Source organism: Myotis myotis, unplaced genomic scaffold, assembly GCF_014108235.1.
Source record: "Myotis myotis isolate mMyoMyo1 unplaced genomic scaffold, mMyoMyo1.p scaffold_m19_p_16, whole genome shotgun sequence".
Lineage (NCBI taxonomy): Eukaryota > Metazoa > Chordata > Mammalia > Chiroptera > Vespertilionidae > Myotis > Myotis myotis.
In genome coordinates this window covers 45,910,244-45,934,509 of record NW_023416320.1, presented here as the reverse complement: position 1 = coordinate 45,934,509, position 24,266 = coordinate 45,910,244, and the positions used below count along the sequence as shown (strand labels likewise).

General features: G+C 39.8%; 1 protein-coding gene across 7 annotated transcripts in view; it reads left to right on the top strand.

Annotated features, from left to right (window-relative positions):
• The window catches only part of UBE2V2 (ubiquitin conjugating enzyme E2 V2), a 62,077-nt gene extending 38,609 nt beyond the window's left edge, over positions 1-23,468 (top strand). For 5 of the 7 annotated variants that reach the window (XM_036338715.1, XM_036338717.1, XM_036338713.1 and 2 more), the window contains 2 exons: positions 5,721-5,846; positions 22,505-23,468. In XM_036338715.1, coding sequence (XP_036194608.1) covers positions 5,721-5,846; positions 22,505-22,651 — 273 coding nt within the window. In that variant the 3' untranslated portion in view covers positions 22,652-23,468. Of the gene's footprint in view, positions 1-5,720; positions 5,847-15,369; positions 15,496-22,504 lie in introns of those variants that run through there. The other 2 variants (XR_004972554.1, XM_036338716.1) reach the window with 2 other exon arrangements.
• The last annotated feature ends 798 nt before the right edge of the window (positions 23,469-24,266 follow it).

Genomic DNA, 24,266 nt, shown 5'->3' with positions numbered 1-24,266 from the left:
TATAACTTGGTATTTATAATGAAAACTTTGATTTTCACTGCCTGTGAACATTATTACCATGGTCTGTCTGGTAAAAAAAAAAAGAGTTGCTTAATTGAATAGTTTGAGATGGTCTGAACTTGATGGAGTATAAATTTCAAAAAAATTTTTTGTCTGTTTATCCTCACCTGAGGATATTTTTCCATTGATTTTTAGAGAGAGTGGCAGGGAAGGGGAGAGACTGGAAGAGGGTAACATCGATGTGAGAGAGACGACACATTGATTGGTTGCTTCCCACATGCACCCCCACTGGGGCTGGGGATCGCGCCTACAGCTGAGGTATGTGCCCTTGACTGGAATGGAACTCGGGCCTCTTCAGTCTGTGAGCTGACGCTCCATCCACTGAGCCACTACCTCCAGTGAACTTTAAACTTGAAGAATGTTTTGGAGCTTATGTATAAGTTCCTCAACCATTTTTGTGGGCTGTTTCAAAGCACAGGTAGCAAATGTGGAGGATCAGCTGCCTGATCTCTGTGGCCACCGGCAGGACTCTCCAAGTTGGTGTCATAGGACTGCAGGAAACCCCATGTCTAGGCTGTGCCCAGTGTGGGGAGGGAGGGCACACACTTTTCTAGCTGTGGGGAGGGTAGAGCCTGCTCAGCAAGCGGGGGGCACATAGACCAGTGCTGCTGGCTGCCAGGCCAGGCTTCTTGTCCAGTGAGTCCTCTCCTTTCAGTTAGTCTGTGAGCACCCTCTCACTCTTTGGTGGCAGGAAGAGGGTGGAGGGGAGGACCTTGCAATGGCACCGTACTCCTCCTAAGCCAGACTCTTCACCACACAGTGATGTTCTGCCTTGCCTCCTCTTTCAAGTTATCTCCCTCACTGGGGCACTTGGGACTGGGTGAAGGTGAGTGGTCACAGCACTCATTTGCCATTTAATAAAACCTGCTGAGATTGGTGTCTCATCTTAGTTTTCTGTTTAGAAGGTGCCATATTTAGAGCAATTTTGTCCGCAGCTTTAGCTATCCACATTCAGCCAGGGTAATAGGAAAATTCTTACCTCAACATACTGTAACTTGGTCAGCTGTTTTTTTTGTTTGTTTGTTTGTTGCTACTGCTTAAGATTACTGTTTTGTTTTTTTGTTTGTTTGTTTTTTGTGTGTGTGTTACTCCAGTATCTGGATTTATATGATTAGCAACTTTGTTTTTCGATATATTTGTGTGTCAGTTTTCTGAAGCAATATTTTTTAGCTTTAGAAGTTTACTTTTCCTTATATGTATGTTTCTTTATATGTAAATGGAAGTACTATATCCATCTTTTGGATATGAATTAATGAATTAATAGACAATAGAGTATCTGACTATAGTACATTCTTTTTTAAAAAAAATATTTTTATTGATTTCAGAGAGGGAGAGAGAGAAATATTAATGAGGAGAAAGAATCATTGATTGACTGCCTCCTGCACCCCCTCCACTGGGGATTGAGCCAGCAACCTGGGCTCTGACTGGGAATCGAACCATGACCTCCTGGATCATAGATGGATGCTCAGTCACTGAGCCATGCCTGCCAGGCATTCTTAATAATTATTAGTTCCTTTTATTACTCTCCTCTGTTTTATTTCATTCTTTTGTTAGATAATAGAAAGATTTGGTTGTTAATTTAAAAGAAATTAATTGAAAAGAAAAATTAGCCCAAGGTATCAAAAGTTAGTATGATGTTTACTCTGAGCACTGAATTAGATTAATAGTTTTTTGATTTAAAAAAAAATTTGAGGTGTAATGTACATATAGTAAAATGTATACCATTAGTTTTGATAAATGTACCTTGTTACCCACATGCTTATCGAGATAGAGAACAATTCTATTACCTCAGAAAGTTCTCTGTGTCCCTTCTCATCCTCATCCCCACCCTGCTTTGTGCGCCTAGAGTAGTTTTGACTGTTGTAGAACTTGGTATAAGTGAAATCATGCAGTGTGTTCACTTACCAGTTTGCTTCTTTTGACTTGGTATAGTAATGTCTCAGAGAGTCATCTGTGTTGTTCCATGTAGGAGTAGTGTTTTGTTTTTTTTATTACTGAGTACTGTTTTACTTTATTGATATACCATAGTATGTTTATCAGTTCTCCTATTCATGGGTGTTTGGATTTTATCTACTTTCTGGCTATTACAAATAAAACTACTGTGAGCATCCTTTACACGTCTTTCTGTAAACATATCGTTGTCTTCATTTCTCTTGGTTAAAATGCCTAGATATGGAATTGCTAACTCATAGGATAGGTGTATGCTTATCTTTATAAGAAAATGCCAACTTGTTTACAAAATGGTTATGATTTTTGACACCCAGCAGTATGAGAGTTCTGGTTGTTTCCATATACCTTGAGTATCTTTAACATTTTGAATTTGCAGGGGGTGTGTGTGTGTGTGTGTGGCTATTATTATTATCATTATTTTTAAAATGCAAGTTTTTAGAGAGGCGGATGTGCATCCAGATTGGAGAACCATAGACTAGATGATTTCCTTGAGATCTATCTGGTCATTTGTATACATATCAAAAGTGCTAGTCATATTAATATATTTACCATTAAACTGCAATGAGTTTTTTTTATTATTATTAATGAATCTTTATTGTTCAGATTATTACAGATGTTCCTCTTTTTTTCCCCCATATCTCCCCTCTACCTGGTTCCCACCCACCCCATGCCCTTACCCCCTGCCACTGTCTTCATCCATAGGTGTAAGATTTTTGTCCAGTCTCTTCTTGCACCCCCACACCTCCTTCCCCCCAAGAATTGTCAGTCCACTCCCTTTCTATGCCCCTGATTCTATTATATTCACCAGTTTATTCTGACTTAATTTTTAGGTTCACTTGTTGATAGATATTTATTTGTTGTCACTTTGTTGTCCATAATTTTTTTCTTTACCCTTTTCTTCTTCCTCCTCTTCTTAAAGAATATCCTTCAGCATTTCATATCATCCTGGTTTGGTGGTGATGAACTCTTTTAGCTTTTTCTTGTCTGTGAAGGTCTTTATCTGACCTTCAATTCTACATGATAGTTTTGCTGGGTAGAGTAATCTTGGTTGTAGGTTCTTGCTATTCATCACTTTGAATATTTCTTGCCACTCCCTTCTGGCCTGCATAGTTTCTGTTGAGAAATCAGCTGACAGTCGTATGGGTACTCCCTTGTAGGTAACTGACTTTTTCTCTTGCTGCTTTTAATATTCTCTCTTTGTCTTTTGCCCTTGGCATTTTAATTATGATGTGTCTTGGTGTGGTCCTCTTTGGATTCTTCTTATTTGGGGTTCTCTGCGCTTCCTGGACTTGTAAGCCTATTTCTTTCAACAGGTAGGGGAAGTTTTCTGTCATGATTTCTTCTAATAGGCTTTCAGTGTCTTGTTCTCTCTCTTCTTCTGGCACCCCGATAATTCGGATGTTGGTACGTTTGAAGTTGTCCCAGAGGCTCCTTACACTATCTTCATATTTTTGGATTCTTTTTGCTTTTTGCTTTTCTGGATGGGTGTTTTTTGCTTCTTCGTATTTCAAATCTTACACTTGATTCTTGGGATTCTCTAGTCTGCTGTTGGATCTCTGTATAATATTTTAAATTTCAGTCAGTGTATGTTTAATTTCTGACTGGTCCTTTTCCATTTTTTTGGTATTCTCATTAAGATCCTTGAAGGTCTCACTAAGTTCCTCGGAGGTTCGTAGAAGGTTCTTGAGTAAGCCTTATAACTGTGGTTTTGAACTGTATGTCCTCCATCAGTTTGTTTTCCTCCATTTCTTTCATTTGTGACATGTTTCTTTGTCTCCGCATTTTTGGCTGACTGCGAGGACCCTCTGTGTCTACAGTGGAAGAACTGCTGTGCTGGAGACACCCTTATGGGGTAGGACTTGCTTCAGTGAGGCTTTGGTGTTCACTGAGTCTGCTTCTTGAGTGTGTCCCTAATGGGTGTGAGGAGTTGAAATCTGGTATCTGGCCAGGGGTACCCTGGCTCCTGGATCTCCAAGTCAACCACTGTGTGAGTCCACCCAGCAGGAGCTACAGCGATATCAGCAAATTTCTCCTCTTTGTTTGGGGTTTGGAAATTTTGGAGCTCGCTGACCCAGCTGCAGTTTGTTATGTTTGGCTGCAAAAGCGCAGTGGTTCCTTTGCGCCACTGAGCACAGCTTGGATGGGGATGTAAATTGAGTAGGGCGGGGTCCCAAAGATCACCAGGGCAGAGCAAACAGCAATGGCTGTCGTCAGTGTCTCCGTGACTCTGCGCCTCTGCGTGCCCCAGTCCCTCTGCGTCCCCGAGTCCCGCGCCCCCAAAGCCACAATGATCCCTGCGAGCAGCACTGCGAGAAAGCCACCCTCGCTTTCCAACCCGCTGCAAGACAGTCCAGTTTCTCCCCATAGGAGTCTGGGACCCCAGAGTCTTGCCATAAGTGAGTTCAGTGCATTCAAGAGCTTGTATCCCCTTCCGATTGAAAAAAGCCGCGCACCCAGGTGCAGCCCAGTTTTCGCGTGCGCTTCTGTACCTCTGTTCTTGGCACCTCTGCCCCTCCTACCCGGTCTCAATGCGCTGTTTTCTTTCCTTCTAGTTGTAGAACTTCCACTTGGCCAGCTTTCCCGTGGTTCTGGATGATAGCTGCTTTGTCTTATAGTTGTAATTTTAATGTTGTTGTGGGAGGAGGCACGTACAGGTTTATACCTTATGCCGCCATCTTGGTTCTCTCCGATGAGTTTTATACAGCTGTTTCTTTTGTAAAATATGGAAGTGTATTTACCATATATACAAGAATGTTGCATCCTTTTTAAACTACAGTAGCTTAATATCCAAGATCTGACCTCCACTTGGGAGTATCTTTTACTTAAGGGAAAGGAAAGGAAGTTTTGGTAAGTGAAATCTGTAGACGGATGGTTAGCTGCTCCCTTCTCCCCCAGGTTTATTGTAGAAACCAACAGGCATTACATTTGTCTCTTTTACTTATTTTTCACTTTTATATCTTAATTGTATACCAATTAGTTAACTAAGTGAACAAGTCATAAAGACAAATAAGAGTTAATTATAGGTATGAAATATCAGCCAGGAATAATCTAGAACCATTACGTCTGGTAGCTTTAAAATGGCTTTTTTATAGTATGGTTATGTTAAATGTCTCAATTAAGAACCGGTATTTTAAAATGATGTGGAAACAAAGTTTGCTCTAACTAATGAGGCATGAAATACTGTTTTCTTGCTGTAATATGCTATAATATAGTGTTTTTTCCTTTTGCTACAAGTTACTGATTGCCCTATAAGTGGGATAACCATATAATTTATTGTCCAACCAGATTCTTTTGAGGATGAAAAGAAGCACTATTAATATTAATACTAGAACAATAGGAATAAACAGAATTGACCGGGACAAATGGGAACTTTTATATGTGCATGACATAGTCAGGTAGTCTCTCCTCCACAATGTAAACTTTTTAGTAAAACCTGAATTTAAGTGGTTTGTTTTTTTGCTCTAATTTTATTATAGGCATTGCCTGTATCACAAAAAGTTAGTTCTGATCATTTTGATATAACTGTATAGAATTATTTTATAAAATCTCTGCTTTTTCTCTACTTTTAAATATACTTGGTGCAGTTTATTCTACCAATAGGTTAAATGAATGTAGAAAAGTAAATTCTTGATCACATACCCAATAATATCAAGTACTTTTCCTCTTTATTAGCACTTGAACATTATTTTTATTATTTTTTTGCCTTCCAGACAAATTATGAAAACAGAATATATAGCCTGAAAGTAGAATGTGGACCTAAATACCCAGAAGCTCCTCCATCAGTTAGATTTGTAACCAAAATTAATATGAATGGAATAAATAATTCCAGTGGAATGGTAAGTTAAAGTACTCATTTTATTCTTATATAACTTATAATATATAGTCAGGAGAAAGTAAAAAAAAAAAAAAAGGACCTTTGTTTTGTTTAGATAAAAGTCTAAAGAAGTTTATTTTATGTTGTTTTTCTTTTATGGCTCAACCCATCCTTAACGACCTTCAGGTACCAGCCTATATAGGTGTGATAGCAACACTTCTTAGGGTTTTAGTTATTGCTTCAGTAGTCATATTTCATTGAGTTCTTATTTGGTGAAAAGATGACCATTTAAAAAAATGTTATTTTTCTTTAGGGTTAAGTTATATTTGGTGAGCTTAAAATGATGAATATTTATGAAGAGGTTTTTCTTTGAGGAACCAAGTATGTCTGTATTGGAATAAGTAGTCATAGTTGAACACTGTTTATTTAAAGCAAATAAACCAAAATGACACACTCTACCTGACTCACACAAGAAAATTAGTGAAAATAGTGGAATTTCTAATATAAGTAGATTGTTAGGTTTAGACTTTAAAGTTTAGGCTCTTGCCGAAACTGGTTTGGCTCAGTGGATAGAGCGTCGGCCTGCGGACTGAAAGGTCCCAGGTTCGATTCCGGTCAAGGGCATGAACCTGGGTTGCGGGCACATCCCCAGTGGGAGATGTGCAGGAGGCAGCTGATCGATGTATCTCTCTCATCGATGTTTCTAACTCTCTATCTCTCTTCCTTCCTCACTGTAAAAAATCAATAAAATATTAAAAAAAAAAAAAAAAGTTTAGGCTCTTGAGTTGCCATGTTGAGATCACACTGATATGCAAAATGCATGTTAGGAATAACAATAACACAATAATAATAAATGAACTTCATCTATCTTAGGAAATAGAGTGTTAGCAATATTCTTAACTTCTGTGTGTTCCTCCTTATCTCATCCCTATGTTCTCTTTCTCCACCAATGGTAATTAATATCTTGAAAAAATTTTTTATATTTACTTATTTTTCTTTATAGTTTTACCTAATGTACTACAATATTCTCCTCCCTCTTTCCTTCCTATCTATCTATCTATCTATCTATCTACCTATCTAAAATCATGAATTTATACCTGTACCTCTAAGTCTATTCCAAAACTACAGGGTTTATTACAGATTTTATTTTTTCCATATTTGTAATTCTCTCCTCCAACAGTGAGAAACCTGGCTTTCATTATCCTTAGTCCAGGTTGGGGCAAAAGTAGGTTTATAGTTGTGAGTATGGGAAACACAGAGCTTATTCTTGTATTATCATTTATTAATTACTAGAGGCCCGGTGCACAAAATTTGTGCACGCGTAGGGTCCCTAGGCCTGGCTGGCGATCAGGGTCAATCTGTGGGGCACCCGGTGGAGTGATCGGGGGACCCCCGCTGGCACCCTCCTTGGCTGGCCTGGTGCCATTTGCTGGTCCCGCCTCCCCACTGCCGGTCGCCTCCCTCTACGGGGCGACCGGTGGGGCGATCTGGGGAGGGGGCACCCACTCACGCTTGCCTTGGCTGGCTTGGGACCTGTGGGCTGAGGGCAGCTCCTGAATTGAGTGTCTGCCCCCTGGTGGTCAGTGCGCACCATAGCGACCAGTTGTTCTGCCATTTGGCCGATTTGCATATTAGGCTTTTATTATATAGGAATTTGTGCATGGGTGGGGTCCCTCAGCCTGGCCGGCGATTGGGGCCGATTGGGGCCACAGGAGGTTGGCCGGCAGCCCCGATAGGTGCCATGGGGCTGGCCAGCTGGGGGGAGGGAGCGTGGGAGGTTGTTTGGCCAGCCAGGGGGAGGGACTGTGGGAGTTTGGCTAGCTAGCCCTATCGTTGCCAATCAGGGCCAGCTGGCCTCGGGAGGTTGGCTGTGGTAGCACACTGACTACTAGGGGGCAGCTCCTGCATCGAGCATCTGCCCCCTGGTGGTCAGTGCGTGTCATTGCCACCTGTTGACTGGTCGTTAGGTCACTTAGGCTTTTATATATATAGATAGGATTGTATTATTTTCAGTTGTAAACCTACTTTTGCCACACCTTTATATTTACTTAAATTTGCTCAGTGCTCCCAGTATGTAACCACACTTTTGGCAATAGGTTTAGCCCTGGACACACAGCTAGCTCTTCACACTCCAATGGTGGGTCTCATATAGGCTCATACCCTTCTGCTGGGTGCACTGGCCAAAAGCCTGACCCTGACAGAGGAAGAAGGTACAAAGGTCATTAGAAATCCCAGTTCAGGACCTGCCAAGTCACTCCCAGATCTCCCTATCTGGTATGTGCCAACTCAGAGGAGCATTTAGTCCATTTACATTTAATGTACAATAATTATTGATGTGTTCAAGTTTAAATAATTCATCTTATTTTGTGAATTTTATTTTCCCATTTGTTTCTTTTATCTTACCTACTTTTGAACTGGTCCTTTCAACCTTTTTTATTCTGTTATTTCAGTGGCTATTCTAGAAATTACAGTGTGAATACTTAATACTATTATGTTAAGTAGTATTAAGAGATGTGATGGAAACAGGATTAAGAAACATTTTAAATTTACAGAAGGATATTGTTTAGGGAACTTCTTTATGACATAACATTGCCTTTATGAGGGTGATACCTTTTTTTAAAATATATTTTTATTGATTTCAGAGAGGAAAGGAGAGGGAGAGAGAGATAGAAACATCAATGATGAGATAATCATTGATTGGCTGCCTCCTGTGCACCCCCTCTGGGGATTGAGCCCAAAACCTGGGCATGGACCCTGAGTGGAATCAAACCCCCCCCCCCCCCCCTCATTCTTAGGTTGATGCTCAACCACTGAGCCACGTTGGCCAGGTGAGGGTGATTTCTTTAATTAAATTTCTCTGCCGGGCCCTGCCAGTGGTCGGCAAACTCATTAGTCAGCAGAGCCAAATATCAACAGTAGAACGATTGAAATTTCTTTTGAGAGCCAAATTTTTTAAACTTAAACTATATAGGTAGGTACATTGTTATTAACTTAATTAGGGTACTTTTAAGGCTTAGGAAGAGCCACACTCAAGGGGCCAAAGAGCTGCATGTGGCTCACAAGCGGCAGTTTGCCCACCACGGCCCTAGCCAATTTGACTTAGTGGATAGAGTATCGGCCTGCGGACCATAGGGTTCCAGGTTCAATTCCAGTCAAATCTTGTACCTTGGTTGTAGGCTCCTCCCAGGCCTGGGCCCTGGTCGGGGAGTGTGCAGGAGGCAACCAATTGATGTGTTTCTCTCATTGCTGTTTCTCTCTGTCTTTCCCTCTCTCTTCCACTCTCTAAAAATCAGTGGAAAAATATCCCTTGGTGAGGAATAACAACAACAATAATTTCTCTGCCGGGAGTAGCTTTTCTTCTCAACTGATGGTTTGTTTTCATATTATAGACTCTGTAAACTTAAGTAATTAATGGTTGATTCTGCACTATTGTGGGAACTAGTAAATTCAGGGTTCAGTTTCAAACTGACCTTAAATAATCTCTACCAATCTTTTTAATGACCTTTATCTGATCTAAAAAGGACTGTTATATACCTTTTGACATTTTTACCCCTTCCAATCTTTACAAAGCAAGCTGCCGAAGGGATTTTTCTAAAACACCAATTGTGTCACATCACTTTTGTGCTTAGAATTCTTTAATAGCTTCAGCCACAATGTGCATGCTTCTTGTTATGGCTCATCAGCTCACAGAGTTCACACAGCTCTGCACACCTTACATTTGGTACTAGGAGCTTTGCACTTTTTGTTCTTCCTGTCTGGACATCTCCTTCACTCTGGCTAATCCTTACAGATTCTGAATTTAAATGTCACTTTCTTAGAGAAATCTTCTTCCATGATTTCCCAATCTTAATTAGGTATCTTGTTGCTTTATTCTGGTCACATTGTTATTATTTTCCTTTGTAGCAGTTACTGTAAATTTTTTATCACTTTTATTTTAATTTTTGATGTTTTTAAAAGAAATATTTCTAACATACAGTTTTAGAGAATATGTCCAACATCCTCCATCTATCTTTGTCAGATGTTAATATTTTTGTCTTATTTGTAACATCTTTTTTAAAGACTGCATTATAAATAGTTAACTCCTGGTTTCCCCTTTCCATCATTCCCTAGAGGTAGTCCTGTTTTGAATTTGCTGTTACAATTTCTGCGCATGATTGTTGTGCTTTTACTATGCCCGTGTGTGTGTGTTCCTCTATATTGTGTGATTTTGTGTGGAATCATGTCAGTGTTTTTTTTTTTAGATTTATCCATGTTGGGTCATGCATATTAGATTGTTTCTCTTTATTGTTTAACCCATTTTTTACTTGCTGGGCATTTACGTTTTTTTCACTTTGAAAAAATTGTACAAGTGTTTTTGTATCTTAAGGCAGTACAGTACTTCTTTGGAACTAGTATTTATTTATTGGTTCTAATATTGTAGAGAAAAACTTTTTTTTTTAAATCTTTAAATTCTTTATTAGTTAAGGAATTACAAATGTGTCCTCATTGCCCCCCCCCCCCCATTAACCCCCATCCGCCCCCCCCACCTCATGCTCTCATCCCCTGTTGTACATGTCCATTGGTTTGGCTTATATGCATGTATCCCCTTACCTCCACCCTCCCCTACTTTCCCTCTGGGGCTTAATAATCTGATTGCTGTTTCTCTGTCTTTGGATCTGTCCCTGTAAAATATAATAAAATTGAATACTAGAAATAAAAAAGACTAAATACAAGCTCTGATTTTTAAAAAAATAAAATTTCTCTGTCAAATTGCTGTAGAACTCTCTAAACACCTACTCTCAATCCCTATGTTTATCTTGTCATGGGCTAGTAAAAATCAGTTCAAGGCCTGGCACTTTGAGGAGCACTTTTTCCAGTGTGTATTGCCTAGAAGTGGAATGTCTCCTGAGGTGTGGCTTTTCTTCAGCTTCATTGAATATTGCCAAGTTTCTTTCCACAGGGCTGTGTCCATGTCTGTCCCACTCAACCCTGTGAACGTACATTATTCCCACCAATTCATAATGTCAAGCTGGAATGGGGATTTGAAAACAGTAAAATAAATATTGATTTTAATTATTGGATTGTAGGTGTGTGTATAGAATGTTGAGGTAGGGTGAAAATATTGGGCATGCGTTTTTCTCTTGATTGATATCTAAGAACTTAAATTTATAACTAGAACTTAAATTTATAAATAGGGAATTTCACATTGACCATTAATGATTGCGCTAGGCTAATTTTATATATTTTGAGGTTATTTATGTACCAGATGAATTATGGGTGTTGCTTTAGTCATTTTGATTTAAATTTACTTAACACAACTAGTCAAAATTATTTCTTATGGGTGGTCGGCACTGCAAAGCATAAATTTACAGTACTTTAATCTGTGAGGTCTCAATTTTTGGAGGCTATTGTATATTATAAACTGATAAGGTGCAGATTTGTTCTGACATGATATTTATTTTCCCATGCCCTTTTCTCTCTCCTCCCTTTTCATTAATTTTTGTCCTCAAATTTTTATGCATTCTGTTGGTATTTTATAGGATTTGCAATCACTTAATGTTTATTTAACTATCTTTTAACTTTACAGCTGGAAGTGTTTGTTTCTGCTTTGGAAAGAACTTGGTATTCTCTTGATTTATTTTATAAACTTGTTCACTGATGAAGTCTATGTAGGTTAATGGAGCTGCTACTCTTAAAGCATTAGAGGAAGCATTTTAAATATTTCTTAACATTGTTTCAATTACTTATCAGAAATTATACAAATTATTTTTCTATTTTTTTATAAGTATGTTTTTATTGATTTTTAGAGAGAGAGGAAGGCAGAAGGAGAGAGATAGAATTGTCGATCAGAGAGGAACATCATCAGTCAGCTTCCTCCTGCATGGCTTCTACTGGGGATGAGCCTGAAACCCAGGCATGTGCCCTTCCTGGGAATCGAACCAGAAGCCTCTTGGTTCCTGGGTCGATGCTCAACTGCTGAGCCACACCGGCCAGGCTCTTTCCTATTTTTAAAGAGTTTTATTGTTATATAATTCACATGCCATACAGTTCAGTCATTGAAAGTATAATTTAATGTTTTTTATTGTCCACAGGGTTGTGGACCTATTACCAAAATCCAATTTTAGAACATTTTTGTCATTCTCAAAGCAAGTCCTTTATCCATTAGTTGTCACTTTCCACCTTACCTCCTCCACACTAAACAACCACTAAATTACTTTCTTTGTAGATTTGCTTATTCTGAGCTTTGTGTATAAATGGAATTATAAAATACACTGTCTTTTTTTTTTCTTTATTGTTTAAAGTATTACAAATAGTAGTACATATGTCTCCTTTTTTTCCCCATCGACCTTCCCCTGGCCTCCTCTACTCCCCGGCACATGCTTTCACCCCCCCCCCCCCCCCATTGTCTTGTGTCCATTGGTTATGCTTATATGCATGCACACAAGTCCTTTGGTTGATCTCTTACACTCCCCCCCCCCCCCCAACACTTCCCAGCCTTCCTGCTGTAATTTGACAGTCTGTTCAATGCTTCTCAGCCTTTGTATCTATCTTTTTATTCATCGGGTTATAATGTCCTTTATTATCCATAAATGAGTGAGATTATGTGGTATTTCTCTTTCACTGCCTGGCTTATTTCACTTAGCATAATGCTCTCCAGTTCCATCCATGCTGCTGCAAATGGTAAGAATTCCTTCTTTTTTATAGCAGCATAGTATTCCATTGTGTAGATATACCACAGGTTTTTTATCCACTCATCTGCTGATGGGCACTTAGGCTGTTTCCAAATCTTAGCTATTGTAAATTATGCTGCTATGAACAGGGGTGCATATATTCTTTTTTATTGGTGTTTCTGATTTTTTGGGATATATTCCTAGAAGTGGGATTACTGGATGTTGATTTTTGTATCCTGTTACCTTGCTGAATTCATTTATTAAGTCTAGTAGTTTTTTGGTAGAGTCTTTAGGGTTTTCTATGTACCAATATCATGTCATCTGTGAATAATGACAGTTTTACTTTCTCCTTTCCAATTTGGATGCCTTTTATCTCTTCTTATTTGATGGCTAGGACTTCCAGTACTATCTATCTATCTATCTATCTATCTATCTATCTATCTATCTATCTATCTATCCATCCATCCATCTAAGCCTAAGCGACTGTCTAACCGTTCGACCAGTAGCTATGACGTGCACTGACCACCGGGGGCAGACGCTCAACACACAGGCATGGAAACATGGAACAGACTGATGAATCTCAGAGGGGAGGGGGAAGGAGGAGGACAGAAGTGATTAACCAAAGATCTTATATGCATAGTAGAGGCCCTGTGTGCGGATCCTTGCACTGGTGGGGTCCCTTGGCCTGGCCTGCAGGGATCTGGCTGAAACCGGCAGTCCGACATCCCAAGAGGTCCCTCATACATTGGGCCTCTAGTGTTGAATAAGAGTGGTGAATGTGGACATCCTTGTCATGTCCCTCTTCCTATGGGAAACGCTTTTAGTTTTTTCCCACTGAGTATTATGTTGGTTGTAGGTTTGTTATATATAGCCTTTATTATGTTGAGGTATGATCCCTCTATTCCCATTTTACTGAGAGTTTTTATCAAAAAAGGGTGTTGGATTTTGTCAAATGCTTTTTCTACATCTATTGATATGATCATGTGGTTTTTATCTTTCAATTTGTTTATGTGATGTATCACATTTATTGATATGCAAATATTGTACCAGCCTTGCATCCCTGGAATAAGTCTTACTTGATCATGGTGTATGATCTTTTTGATATATTGCTGGATCCAGTTTGCTAATATTTTGTTGAGGATTTTAGCATCTGTGTTCATCAGGGATATTGACCTGTAATTTTCTTTCTTTGTAGTGTTTTTATCTGGTTTTGCAATTAGGATAATGTTGGCTTTGTATAAAGAGCTTGGAAGTGTTCCTTTTGTTTTTTTTTAATAGTTTGAGGAGCATAGGTGTTAGTTTTCTTTGGATGTTTAGTAAAATTCACCTATAAATCCATCTGGTCCAGGACTATTCTTTGCTGGAAGTTTTAAAATTACTGCTTCAGTTTCATCAGTTGTGGCCTACTCAAGTTTTCTGATTCTTCCTGATCGAGTTTTGGAAGATTCTATGTTTCTAGGAATTTGTCCATTTCACCCAAGTTGTCCAGTTTGTTTGCATATAGTTGTTCATAGTATTTGTTTACAATCCTTTGTATTTCTGTGGTGTCTGTTGTTATGTCACCTCTTTTATTTCTGATTTTATTTGGGTTCTCTCTGTTTCTTTCTTTCTTTTTTTTTTTAATGTATTTTATTGATTTCAGAGAGGAAGGGAGAGAGAGGGGGAGAGAGAGATAGAAATATCAGTGATGAGAGAGAATCATTGATCAGCTGCCTCCTGCATGCCCATACTGGGGATCGAGCCCACAACCTGGGCATGTGCCCTTTACCAGAATCAAACCCAGGACCCTTCAGCCCACAGGCTGACGCTCTGTCCACGGAGCCAAACTAGCCAGGGCTGTCTGTTTCTTGATGAGTCTGGCTAGGGGTTCATCAGTCTTGTTTATCTTTTCCTCAAAGAATCAGCTCTTGGGTTTATTGATCTTTTGTACTGTTTTTTTACTCTCTGTCATTTATTTCCACTCTTATCTTTATTATTTCCTTCTACTTCCTCTGGGCTTTTCTTGCTGTTCTTTTTCTAGTTTATTTAGTTGTAGTGTTAGATAGTTTATTAGTCCTTTTTCTTGTTTCTTGAGAAGGCCTGTAGTACTATGAACTTCCCTCTCAGGACTGCTTTTGCTGTATCTCATAGGTTTTGGATGGTTGTGTGTTCATTTTTGTTTGTTTCCAGGAAGTTTCTAATTTCTTGCTTGGTCTCATTGGTAACCCATTCATCTATATCATAAAAGGCCTCTTGCAGCAGGTGGGATGGAGTGCCGGCAGCGTCCGCGGAGCGTGCGAGGCGTCATAGGGCGGCGGACATGGCCCTGATGGCAGGCTAGGCCTAGGGGGCCCTACGCGCGCGTGATTTAATTGTGCACTGGGCCTCTAGTTGTTTAATAACATGCTATTTAGCCTGCATGTATTTGAGTGTTTTTGAGTTTTCTTTATTATAGTTGATTTCTAACTTCATGCCATTGTGATCTGAGAAGATGTTTGGCATGTTATATCAGTCTTTTTGAATTTGTATGGACTTGTTTTGTGCTCTAACATGTCTTCTATCTTTGAGAATGTTCCATGTGCATTTGAGAAAAATGCATATTCTGTGCTTTGGGATGAAATGTTCTATAAATACTGGTTAGATCCATCTGATCTAGTGTGTCTTTTAAGGCCTCTGTTTCCCTGTTAATTTTTTGTCTGGAAGATCTGTTCAGTGATGTCAGTGGAGTGTTAAAGTCCCCCACTATTGCTGTCAATCTCTTCCTAAAAAATCCATGCAAAAGGAAAGGAAAAAATAAAAAACTGGAGTAGCAATACTTATATCAGACAAAATAGACTTCAAAACAAAGGCCATAACAAGAGACAAAGAAGTGGCCTTTGTCTCATTATGATGTGGCCTTCTTTGTCTTTTGTTAAGGGTGCAACTTCATTCCTTTGCATGTGGATATCCAGTTGTCCCAGAAACACTATTGAAGAGTCTAGTCTTCCCTTATTGTGTATTCTTGTCGAAGATCAGTTCAGTTTGTAAGTACAATGCATGGGTTTATTTGTGAGCTCTCAGTTATATTCCATTGATAGGTATGTTCATCCTTATGGAAGTACTATCTTCTTGATTACTGAAGGTTTGTATTAACTTTTAAAATTTGGAGAACTTTGTTCTTTTTCATATTCCTTTGGCTATTCTGGTTTCCTTGTATTTTTATATGAATTTAAAGATAAGCTTATCCATTTCTTAAAAAAAAAAAGCATTTGAAATTTTGATAGAGATTGTATTGAATCTGTAGATCAATTTGAGGAATATTGTTACTTAATATTGAGTCTTCTGATGCATGTGTATAGGATCTTTACATATATTTGGGTCTTAAATTTCTGTCAACAGCTTTTTTACTTGAATTTATTGGAGTGACATTGGTTCACAAAACCATACAGGTTTCATGTGTACAACTCAATAAAATACCATCTGCACACTGTACTGTGCGCTCATTGCCCCATTTTCCGTTGCCATTCTACTTCCTTCTTTCCCTCTGGCTATCACCACACTATTGTCCTTGTTTATGTGTTAGGTATATATGTTTTTTGGCTAATCTCTGCACCTGTTTTCTTCTAGATCCCCAACCCCTCTCTTCTCTCATAAGCTGTCAGTCTGTTTCATGTAGCCATACTTCTGATTCTATTTTGCTTGTCAGTTTATTTTGTTCATTAGATTCCACATATAAGTGATACCTTATGGTGTTTGTCTTTCTGTCAACAATGTTTTATAGTTTTCGGTGTATAGAGCTTACACTTTTGTTAAATTTATACTTGTGTACTTTATTCTCTTACCCCTGCTGTAATTGGCAGTAGTTTCTTTGATTTTCAGATTGTTCTTTGCAGGTACACAGACATACAGCTGGTTTTTGTATGCTGATCCTGTATCCCACAGCCTCGCTGCAGTTGTTTATTAGCTCTAATAGTGTTTTTAATGCATACCTAGTGTTTTCTGTATAGAAGATCATGTCAGTTGCAAATAGAAATAGTTTTACTTCTTTCTTTTTTATCTGGATGCCTTTTATTGAATTTTCTTGCCTGATTGCTTATTTTGAACTTCCTTTACAGTCTTGAGTAGCAGTGATGAGACTGGAAATCCTTGTCTTCTTCCTGATACCAGAAGGAAAATATTTAGTCTTTCACCATAAATTATGATGCTAGCTGTATAATTTTTATAGATTTCCTTCATTAGGTTGAGGCATTTCCCTTCTGTTCTTAGTTTGAGTGTTTTTATCATGAAAGATTATTGGATTCTGTCAAATGCTTTTTTGTATCTACCGAGGTAATAATGTTTTTTGTTTCTATTTTATTATGGCATATTACATTGATTGACTTTTTTGTTTTGTTTTGTTTTCTTTTTTTAAAAAAATAAATCTTTATTGTTCAAATTATTACAGTTGTTCCTCGTTTTTCCCCCCATAGCTCCCCTCCACCCAGTTCCCACCCCCCATGCCCTCCCCCACCCCATTGTCCTCATCCACAGGTGTAGGGTTTTATCCAATCTCTTCCTGTACCCCCCACATCCCCTTTCCCCCCTGAGAATTGTTAGTACACTCCCTTTCTATGCCCCTGGTTCTATTATATTCACCAGTTAATTCTGTTCTTCAGATTTTTTATTCACTTTATTTTTTTTTAATTTTTTTTTAATATATTTTATTGATTTTTTACAGAGAGGAAGGGAGAGAGATAGAGAATTAGAAACATCGATGAGAGAGAAACATCGATCAGCTGCCTCCTGCACATCTCCCACTGGGGATGTGCCCGCAACCCAGGTACATGCCCTTGACCGGAATTGAACCTGGGACCCTTCAGTCCGCAGGCCGACGCTCTATCCACTGAGCCAAACCGGTTTCGGCTATTCACTTGATTTTTAGATTCACTTGTTGATAGATATGTATTTGTTGTCACTTTGTTGTTCATAATTTTTATCTTTACCTTTTTCTTCCTCTTCTTAGAGAATAGCATTCAGTATTTCATATAATACTGGTTTGGTGGTGATGAACTCCTTTAGTTTTTTCTTGTCTTTGAAACTCTTTATCTGACCTTCAATTCTGAATGATAGCTTTGCTGGGCAGAGTAAACTTGGTTGTAGGTTCTTGCTATTCATCACTTTGTGTATTTCTTGCCACTCCCTTCTGGCCTGCAAAGTTTCTGTTGAGAAATCAGCTGACAGTCGTATGAGTACTCCCTTGTAGGTAACTGTCTTTCTCTTGCTGCTTTTAAGATTCTCTCTTTGTCTTTTGCTCTTGGCATTTTAATTATGATGTGTCTTGGTGTGGTCCTCTTTGGATACCTCTTATTTGGGGTTCTCTGTACTTCCTGGACTTGTAAGTCTATTTCTTTCATCAGTTAGGGGAAGTTTTCTGTCATTATTTCTTCAAATAGGTTTTCAATATCTTGTGCTCTCTCTTCTTTTAGCACCCCCATAATTCGGATGTTGGTACGCTTAAAGTTGTCCCAGAGGCTCCTTGCACTATCTTCATATTTTTGTATTGTTTTTTCCTTTTGCTTTTCCAGTTGGGTGTTTATTGCTTCTTTGTATTTCAAATCTTTGACTTGATTCTTGCGATCCTCTTGTCTGCTGTTAGAACTCTGTATAATATTCTTTATTTCAGTCAGTGTATGCTTAATTTCTGATCGGTCCTTTTTCATATCCTTGAGGGTCTCACTAAATTTCCCAGAGGTTTCTAGAAGATTCTTGAGTAACCTTATAACTGTTGTTTTGAACTCTATATCCAATATTTTGCTTTCATCCATTTCTTTCATTTGTGACTTGTTTCTTTGTCTCTGCATTTTGGCTGCTTCCCTGTGTTGGTAGAGTAGCTTTGTGTGCTAGGTGTCCTATAGGGCCCAGTGGCTCAGCCTCCCCAGTCACCTGAGGTGGATGCTCTTGGTGCACCCCTTTGTGGGCTGTTTGCACAGTCTTGTTGTAGTTAACCCTTTAAAAAAATATTTTATTGATTTTTTACAGAGAGGAAGGGAGAGGGATTGAGAGTTAGAAACATCGATGAGAGAGGCATCGATCAGCTGCCTCCTGCACACCTCCTACTGGGGATGTGCCCACAACCAAGGTACATACCCTTGACCAGAATCGAACCTGGGACCTTTCAGTCCACAGGCTGACGCTCTATCCACTGAGCCAAACTTGTTAGGGCTGTAGTTAACCCTTGATTGCTGTTGGTATCACTGGGAGGAATTGATCTCCAGGCCAATTGGCTGTGATGACCAGCTGTGTCTACACTGGAGGATCTGTTGAGCAGGAGACACCCTTATGGGGCAGGACTTGCTTCAGTCGGGCTTTGGTGCTCACTGAGTCTGCCCCTTGAGTGTGTCTCTTATGGATGTGAAGAGTTTTAATTCGTTATAGTCTCACTCTGACCTCTGGGTACACTGGCTCTTGGATCTCCAAGAAGGTGCAAGGTCAGCCACTGTCTGGGGCTGCCCAGCAGGAGCTACAGAGAGATCTGCAGATTTCCTCCTCTTTGTATGGGGTTTGGAGGTGCCCAGACGAGCTCCAGCTGTGAAGCAAGGCTGCTGTTGCTGCCAGGTAGTAGGCCTTCTTTTGGAATCTCTGGGGCTCTCTGACCCAGCTGCAGTTATTTTTTTAGGCGAAAGGACAGACCATCCATTTGCAAAAGCCAATGTGCACAGCTTGGGTGGGTTTGTAAATTGGGTTGGGTGGGGTCTCTGGGAATCACCAGAGTGAGCAAACAGCAATGGCCGCCCTGAACTGGAGAAGTCCCTGGTTCTCTGCATCCCATGCACCCGTTCAGGAACAATGATCTCTGCTAGCACCTCTAAGAGTAAGCCGCCCTCGCATTCCTGTCCTGATGCCTTACAGTCCAGTTTCTCCCCGTGTGTGTCTGGATCCCCCAGAGTCTCGCTCGGAACTGGAGTTCAGAACAAGCAGGAGCTTGTATCTCCCTCCTGGTTTAAAGAACAGCACATCCAGGTGCCAGCACTTTCCGCACCTCCGCACCTCTTACCGGTCTCAATGAGCTTTCTTTTCCTCTCTATTTGTGGAACTTCCACTCATCCAGCTTTCCCGCGGTTCTGGGTGGTAGTTGTTCTGCTATTTAGTTGTAATTTTGATGGGTTGTGAGAGGCAGCAAGTATAGGTGATTACCTATGCCGCTATCTCGGTTTCTCCACATTGATTGACTTTTTTTTAAAAATAAATCTTTATTGTTCAGATTATTACAGTTGTTCCCCCTTTTCCCCCATAGCTCCCCTCCACCCAGTTCCCACCCCACCCTCTGCCCATACCCCCCCACTGTCCTCATCCATAGGTGTACGCTTTTTGTCGCCGTGTCAAAGGTCATACACATGGAAAATGTAGCTATTTCCATCCGCAACGTGTCCCTGTGTTCGGAAAGGTCTCTCACGACGTGTTCACGCTCTACTCAGAAAGGGTACAGAGCCACGTAACGGCTTTTTAAAATAATGTGTCCTCTTATGTTTAAAATGAGGATTTCGCTACCAGAAGTGAGGAGAAAGCAACACTACAGCTGCTCTCGCCCCTCTCGCCCTTCGGGTTATAGTCGTGCGTGGGGCTGCGAGCTGGTTTGCGGGCCGTTGACGAAGCCGTCCGGGCAGCTCGCACGGTTCCGCTGGCTTCCCAGGGGCCGTTGCAGCCTCGCAGGAGCCGTCGCAGCCTCGCAGGAGCCATTGCAGCCTCGCTGGGGCCATCGTGGCCTCGCAGAGGTCGTCGCAGCCTCACGCAGCCTCGCAGGGGCCGTTGCAGCCTCGCAGGGGCCGTCGCAGCCTCACACAGCCTCACTGGGGCCGTTGCAGCCTCGCAGGGGCCGTTGCAGCCTCACGCAGCCTCGCAGGGGACGCCGCATCCCACGTTAGGGGTGAAGGTGTGAGACAGAAGCTCCTCTCTATCTCTCCTGCTGCTCCCTTGCGTATCGCCGATGCTGTAAGTTTCTGAGAGCAGTCTGCAGGTGCTGGACATCATGCTTTAACTGGTCAACACGAAGTTTGGCATTCTGTCTTTTTTTGGGAGGCTCCTTGCTGGACAAAATCTCCAGGCATTCTAGCTAGCTGAACATCTGGTATGCTTGCTTGGATTTCGTTTTCTACTAAGTGCACAGACTGCTTGTCTGCTGTCTCCCGGTGTCCCATGTGAGACTGGATCTGGTGAACCTGCCTGTGCTTTTGCTGGTTCAGCGGTTCGATGTTGCCGGCCCACCCAGGTCGGCTCCGACTCCGCTTTCCTCCCAACCTGATTCTGCTTCTTGAGTATGGCCCTTATGGATGCGAGGAGTTGAAATCTGCAGTTTGTTTGTTGGGTTAGGCTGCAAAAGCGCAGGTGGTTCCTTTTGTGCCACTGGCACAGCTTGGGTGGGGATGTAAATTGAGTAGGGCGGGGTCTCAGAATCACCAGGGCGGGGCAAACAGCAATGGTTGTCGTCAGTGTCTCCGAGACTCCTCGCCTCTCCGCGACTCCCTGACTCCACAATTCCACGTCTCCGCTTCCCCAAGTGCCTGCGAGCAGCTTCGTGAGAAAGCCACCCTCGCTCTCCGACCCGCTGCAAGACAGTCCCGCCTCTCCCCGTAGGGGTCTGGGACCTCAGAATCCCGCCCCAAACAAGCCAGTGGATTTGAGAGCTTGTATCCCCTTCCGATTGAAAAAAACCGTGCATCCAGCTGCAGCCCGCCTGGTGTGCACCTCCGTACCTCTGCTCTTGGCACCTTTGCACCTCCTACTCAGTCTCAGTGTGCTTCCTTCTTTCCTTCCAGTTGTAGAGCTTCCACTGGGCCGGCTTTCTCATGGTTCTGGATGATAGCTGTTTTGTCTTATAGTTGGTAGTTTCACTGTTGTTGTGGGAGGCAGCACGCACAGGTCTATACCTTATGCCGCCATCTTGGTTCTCTGTGTAATATTCTTAAAGGAATATTTGTCAATCCATTACAAAGGAATACAGAGGATATATATATAGTATAATTTATATTATACTATATGTATATATGTGTGTGTGTGTGTGTGTGTGTGTGTGTGTGTGTGTGTATATATATATTTTTTTTTATATACTACTTATATTATATTATACTAGACGCCCAGCACCAGCCACAGTGTTGTGTCCGCTGGGGTGGGGGCAGGTGCTCCTGTGCGTTGTGTCTCTCTGATTGACTTTTAAACTATTGAACCAATCTTGCATTTCTGGGGTGAATCCCACTTGGTTATGGTACATAATCTTTTTTTGTATATTGCTCAAGGTCAGATCTTTCATGAGCCTGTGTACAGCCTTACACGTGTGTGGTCTTCTAGATTTACAGGCATATGTTAGAACTTTTCAAACTCCCTATGGATATCAGTAGATACCCTCTGAAGCATTTTGGTCACCTTCCTTTTTGCCCTGTTACTGCCTCTCCAGGTAGTAGAGATGTTAAACAATTGGCACTATTTTCAATGCCAGGCATAAGGGTGGCAGTGGTTTGGTGGCAGAATAGGCAGTACCCAGTGGGTGAGTTCTGAGGTCAGGTAGAGAAAAGTCCTGTGACTGGCATTTTCCAGGGGAACTGTCAAGTGATGGCAGTTACTTGGGAATGAGACTTGGAAGGAGCTCCAACCCCGTTCTGTCAGTCGTGCATAGTGGAAGATTAGTCAGGTTCACAGTTCTTTCTTAAGTCCCAATGGAGATAATTGCCCAGATTTCGGGGAGCAGTGTTGGAAATGGAGAGGAACCTTCTAACCTTATTTCATCAAGAAGGAATTGCCAAATATATTTACAGTGTAGCTATTTAATACAACATTTTAAAAATTTCTGACGACTAAAGTTCACTACGTGTTTATTTGTAAAATACAGAAAAGCAAAAATACACATAAAAGACATAAATTACTTGGAAACACCTGTTGAAGAAGGAATATTTTCCCTAACTATTACATTAAAATAATATTAACTTTTGTGAAAATAGAGCCAGGATATGAAATTTTAAATGGACTTATTTAAATAGTTAATAAATTGATGCCATACTACTTTAAACTGGCAATGAATTTTATTCTTTTTTCTTCTTTCCAGGTAGATGCACGGAGCATACCAATATTAGCAAAATGGCAAAATTCATATAGCATTAAAGTTGTACTTCAAGAACTAAGACGTCTAATGATGTCCAAAGAAAATATGAAGCTTCCACAGCCACCAGAAGGACAAACATACAACAATTAATTTTAGTGGATTTCAAACTTGTCTTAAATCAACAATCTTCTACTCATGTTAATGTCTTGATTAAATATCACAATGCAAAATACCCACACATTAAGTAAAAGAATGCCAGCTGGTAAATATGACCTGGACATTTGTAAGAATATATTTAATATATGTATACACATTATGTTTTCAGGTAACAGGAGAAAAAATGCAGCACAATTTTTTTAAAGCACTGTCATTTAAACATAAATCTGGAGTATTCAAAACAGAATTCAGGTTTACAAGACGAAAGTATGGTGATTTTTACTAAAAGTAAAAATCCCAAGAAGGAAAAAGAAATGGCATGCTTTCTCCATCTTGCTTAGTGAAAGAGCTTCAATTTAAATTGTCTAAAGTAGCAGGTACAATGACTATTGTCTCAAATTGTTTTAATTTTTGAAGTGGTGTGGGTGCTGACTACCAGTAGTATAAAAAATATGTTCAGGATTGTTTTCATATCTGTATTTATAATAAAAAAATGTCATGGGGAAGGTCAATGAATTTCTGTTAAAAGCTGTTTCTGTGTGTTACATGTAAAAGACATGGTAAATATTTGTTTACAGTCTTTGACAAACCATGCATTTAAGTTGAAATGAAATCAACAAAAAGGAAATAGGTGAATGGATATGCGATTTTTGAGATTAAAGTTAGTCTTAAAATGTAAATAAAATGTGGATTGTGTTCTCAGAAACTGTGCCATTTCTATTATATTGATGTGGTATATCGACAGTACCTTGCTGAGGTAGCAAAGATTGGAATTGTAGGTTTTCATCCATATAAAAGTTTTTATTGTTTATCATGTTTTGTATGCTTCTTGTAAATTGGAATTTGCAGAGTATTTTAGAGAACAAATTACTTGATTAATTTAATTTCTTCTTTGCAGAAGGAGGAATCCCAAGTATTATATTTTGACTTTGATTTCACCAGAAATATATTTAAAAGATGCTTGAATTTTAGCAATTTTTATAGAATTATAGATTGTAATTATCCAAATATACATTCTATTTTTGATTCATAATCTTTTTTTTTTTTTTTTTTTTGTGACATTTTTCTCCCAATGCTTTTATTATTGACTGGGATTAATTTATCCATTCCACTTGTCTTTCACTTTGGCATCTGTGTAATTTGGAACTGATGTTCTGCTTTTACCAAAGTGAGAGGTTTTAAGTAATTGTTTTTCATTTCAAAGCACTAGGTATAATACTTTGTTGAACACACTCTTTTCTTATGGGTTCACTGTTCAAAATAGAAAGGTGGTCTGGTAACAAGGACAGATTTCTTAAACAGGCCCTGACATGTTTTTGTCAGGTTCATTCATATCTAAAGCTTTGAGCTACTTTTCTTAGTCATTAATGATAATTTGTCTAAACTTTTAATTTCAACATGGCTATTCTATTTTAATTATCAAAGATGTTTAAAATGACATAGAGAATATATAGATACAAATTAGTGCATGTGTAATTTATTAAAATAGGTTTGAAATGAACTATTACCTTGGAATACATTCTGAAAACTTTTAAATTGTTAAGGGAGATTAAGTTGAATTACACTGATGTCCTACACAGGAGTCTTGATGGTTACTGATGGTCTAAGT